The 3,250-nt window shown below is 35.6% G+C and overlaps 1 protein-coding gene across 1 annotated transcript; it reads right to left on the bottom strand.

Moving 5' to 3' along the window:
- Window positions 1-2,629: 2,629 nt before the first annotated feature.
- LOC122228405 (small integral membrane protein 15-like) lies at window positions 2,630-3,000 on the bottom strand. Its single transcript, XM_042953433.1, has one exon. It carries the CDS (start codon window positions 2,872-2,874, stop codon window positions 2,650-2,652), a length of 225 nt encoding a protein of 74 aa, XP_042809367.1. The 5' UTR covers window positions 2,875-3,000; the 3' UTR covers window positions 2,630-2,649.
- Window positions 3,001-3,250: the final 250 nt, after the last annotated feature.

Below are 3,250 nucleotides of genomic sequence, written 5' to 3'. Positions count from 1 at the left end.
ATGAACTATTGGGACCTCATGAAGATAAAAAGCTTCTGCACAGCAAAGGAAATAATCAACAAAACTAAAAGGCAACCGATGGAATGGGAAAAGACATTTGCAAATGATATATCAGACAAAGGGCTAGTATCCAAAATTGATAAAGAGCTCACCAAACTATACACCCGAAAGACAAATAATCCAGTGAAGAAATGGGCAGAAAACATGAATAGACACTTCTCTAAAGAAGACATCTAGATGGTCAACAGGTACATGAAAAGATGCTCAACGTCACTCCTCATCAGGGAAATACAAATCAAAACCACACTCAGATATCACCTCACACCAGTCAGAGTGGCCAAAATGAACAAATCAGGAGACTATAGACGCTGGAGAGGATGTGGAGAAACGGGAACCCTCTTGCACTGTTGGTGGGAATGCAAACTGGTGCAGCCACTCTGGAAAACTATTTTGAGTTTCCTCAAAAAATTAAAAACAGACCTACCCTATGACCCAGGAATAGCACTGCTAGGAATTTACCCAAGGGATACAGGAGTGCTGATGCATAGGGGCACTTGTACCCCAACGTTTATAGCAGCACTCTCAACAATAGCTATGTTATGGAAAGAGCCAAAATGTCCATCAACTGACGAATGGATAAAGAAGATGTGTTTATGTATACAATGGAATACTCCTTGGCAATGAGAAAGAATGAAATCTGGCCATTTGTAGCAACGTGGATGGGACTGGAGAGTGTTAGGCTAAGTGAAATAAGTCAGGCAGAGAAAGACAGCTACCATATGTTTTCACTCTTATGTGGATCCTGAGAAACTTAACAGAACACCAGTGGGGAGGGGAAGGGGGGAAAAGTTAAAAGTTACAGAGAGGGAAGGAGGCAAATCATAAGAGACTCTTAAATACTGAGAACTGAGGGTTGATGGGGGGTGGGGGAGAGGGGAAAGTGGGTGATGGGCATTGAGGAGGGCACCTGTCAGGATGAGCACTGGGTGTTGTATGGAAACCAATTTGACAATAAATTATATATAAAAAACTAATAATTTGTGCAATTTATAAATAAACAGTGTAAAGTACTATTCTATATAATTTACAACCATGAGTTCATTTAATCTTCATAACAACCCGACGGGGAAACCAATGCAAAAGTTAAGTTTGTTTCTAAGAGTCACATATCTAATAAATGGACGATGCAGAATTGAAACTCAGGCAGCTGAGTCCTGAATCCGAGAAACTAAAGGCTTAAGCAATCCAAAACAAACAAACCAACCAACCAACAAAGAAAAAAAAAACACAGGTAAACCACAGGTCTGGTTAATATATTTCTTTTTTTTATATAAAAAAGTATCAAATTTATTTCAATATCTAGTTCCGTTTTTAAACTAAAGCTGGTGGACAATTTTTTGTAATTTAAAATTTATTATCAGAGGGGAGGAAAACATTAATAAGCTATCATATACTGGCAGCAAATAAAATTACTGGACTATGCATTTGTAAAAGCCTGTTTAATAGTAAAAAGTTCCAGTTATCTACTTAACTAAAGGAAAGATCCTTTAGCTCTTTATTTCTAATTTTAACACATATCTCATTTTGACATAATTTACCTTTTTCATCCAATTACTGGTATGATGGCCAAAATTTTTCCAAATGTTAAACCTTTCTTTACCACTTATGAGTTACGACTTAACTATTACTTTTTAAGAATTCCTTAAAAGAAATTTGAAATTTTAATTTTCACCATGAACCTGTTTCATCAGAAAGCAGAATATCACTACTAGGTAAGTTAAAACAAAGAATGGAATTAAAACACAAAAATGGCATCTATATAATGAGCAAATTATCTGATAAGACATTTTAACTACTTCACATTTCTACTTAGCACAAGAAAGAGTAAACTGGTTCCAAGGTAACACAATGTTTGGCATTTTTACTGCAAGCTTTAAATCATAGTGTTATTCTACTCAACAAGACATCTCTAAGAAAATTGCAGTGTTCATAAGTACAAAAACTGTTATATCTGGTAGGTGGTATTCTATATAGTCAATAAGAGAATTCTTTATAAAATTAGATTTTAAAAAATGCAGAATGTCTGATAATTATCTTAAAGGTTAAAATGAAAAAATGCAGAACACAAAAAGTCATTAGTTAATATGTGGCATTGAGAAAGCCAGAATGATTCTATTCCAAGAAATAAGCAATAATGATAAAAGATAGAATTAATATACTATATGCCTTTTAAGCCAAAACACACTTTTCACCTCAGGACAGTTTTGATTTTTACATTCTTAACTCCTTTCGTCCAGAAAGGGCCCCATTCTAAGCCATTATTTGAAAAGAATTCATAATGTATAGTCATTTCTCTCCACAGGATGTTTTCGTTTCAGTACATAAGCTGCAAAATGGCAAATGACTAAGTCAGTTATAAAGAATTTATAGAATAAATGCCAATTTACAATAACTGTCAACAGACTTCTACACCAAAGCCTAAAAGTTGCAGTAGTAGAGGTCACAGCTAACATGATCCTTCCATGTGCTCAGACTTCATTGACTACAAATTACTGTCATAAAAATCAGAAAAGAAACCTCAGTGGGTCCTTCCAGAGCTGCTTAATTTTCCAAGTGATTTTTCTCTGGTTATAGAGCCTGTTCATTCCTTCAATCCTTCTTTAGTCGTTTAGCTTTTGCAATATGTTCTTGACGTTTTTGTTTCTTCTTTTGTTCCTTTTCCCTGGCTTCAATCATCTTGGCCAATTTCCAGGACAGTATAGCACTTGCTAGAAACAATGGAGTAAGGGCCAAAATAACCGTTGTAAGGAAGCCATATGGGTCCTTTGCAGCCCATTCCACAACATACTCAGCCCAAGCCTTTATATCAAACATCTTGGTAGCGTCTTATGTTTGAGTAGTTATTTCCAACTTTGTCCTGCGATTATTAGTGAGCCAATCACAATTTCAGATGACCCTTGCTTGTCTTCTTCTTCTTTAGCTCTACCATATACTTGTGAGAGAAGATTTAAATTCTATATACTCCAGGTCGGAAGCCCGGTTCATAAATTTCTGTATAGCTCTTGGCTTTACAGCAGGACAAATACGGGCATGGATTTGAGGTGTGATTAATGTGAGTGTATATATGTTCCTTAACTTAGTTTCAGAATACTCAACTTACCAAGTGATAGTCTATGTATGGATTTCACTAATATGAAAGAGTTCAAAGAGTTAAACACAAAGGTGTACAGCATAGTCTGATATAAAGCAG

This window comes from Panthera leo, chromosome C1, assembly GCF_018350215.1.
Source record: "Panthera leo isolate Ple1 chromosome C1, P.leo_Ple1_pat1.1, whole genome shotgun sequence".
NCBI classification, from domain to species: Eukaryota; Metazoa; Chordata; class Mammalia; order Carnivora; family Felidae; genus Panthera; species Panthera leo.
Note: the sequence above shows the minus strand (reverse complement) of the source record. Positions and strands in the feature narration are given on the sequence as shown.

What these genes read in the sequence shown, in the direction of transcription:
- LOC122228405 (XM_042953433.1), bottom strand. Translation starts at nt 2,874, where the DNA reads ATGTTTGATATAAAGGCTTGGGCTGAGTATGTTGTGGAATGGGCTGCA.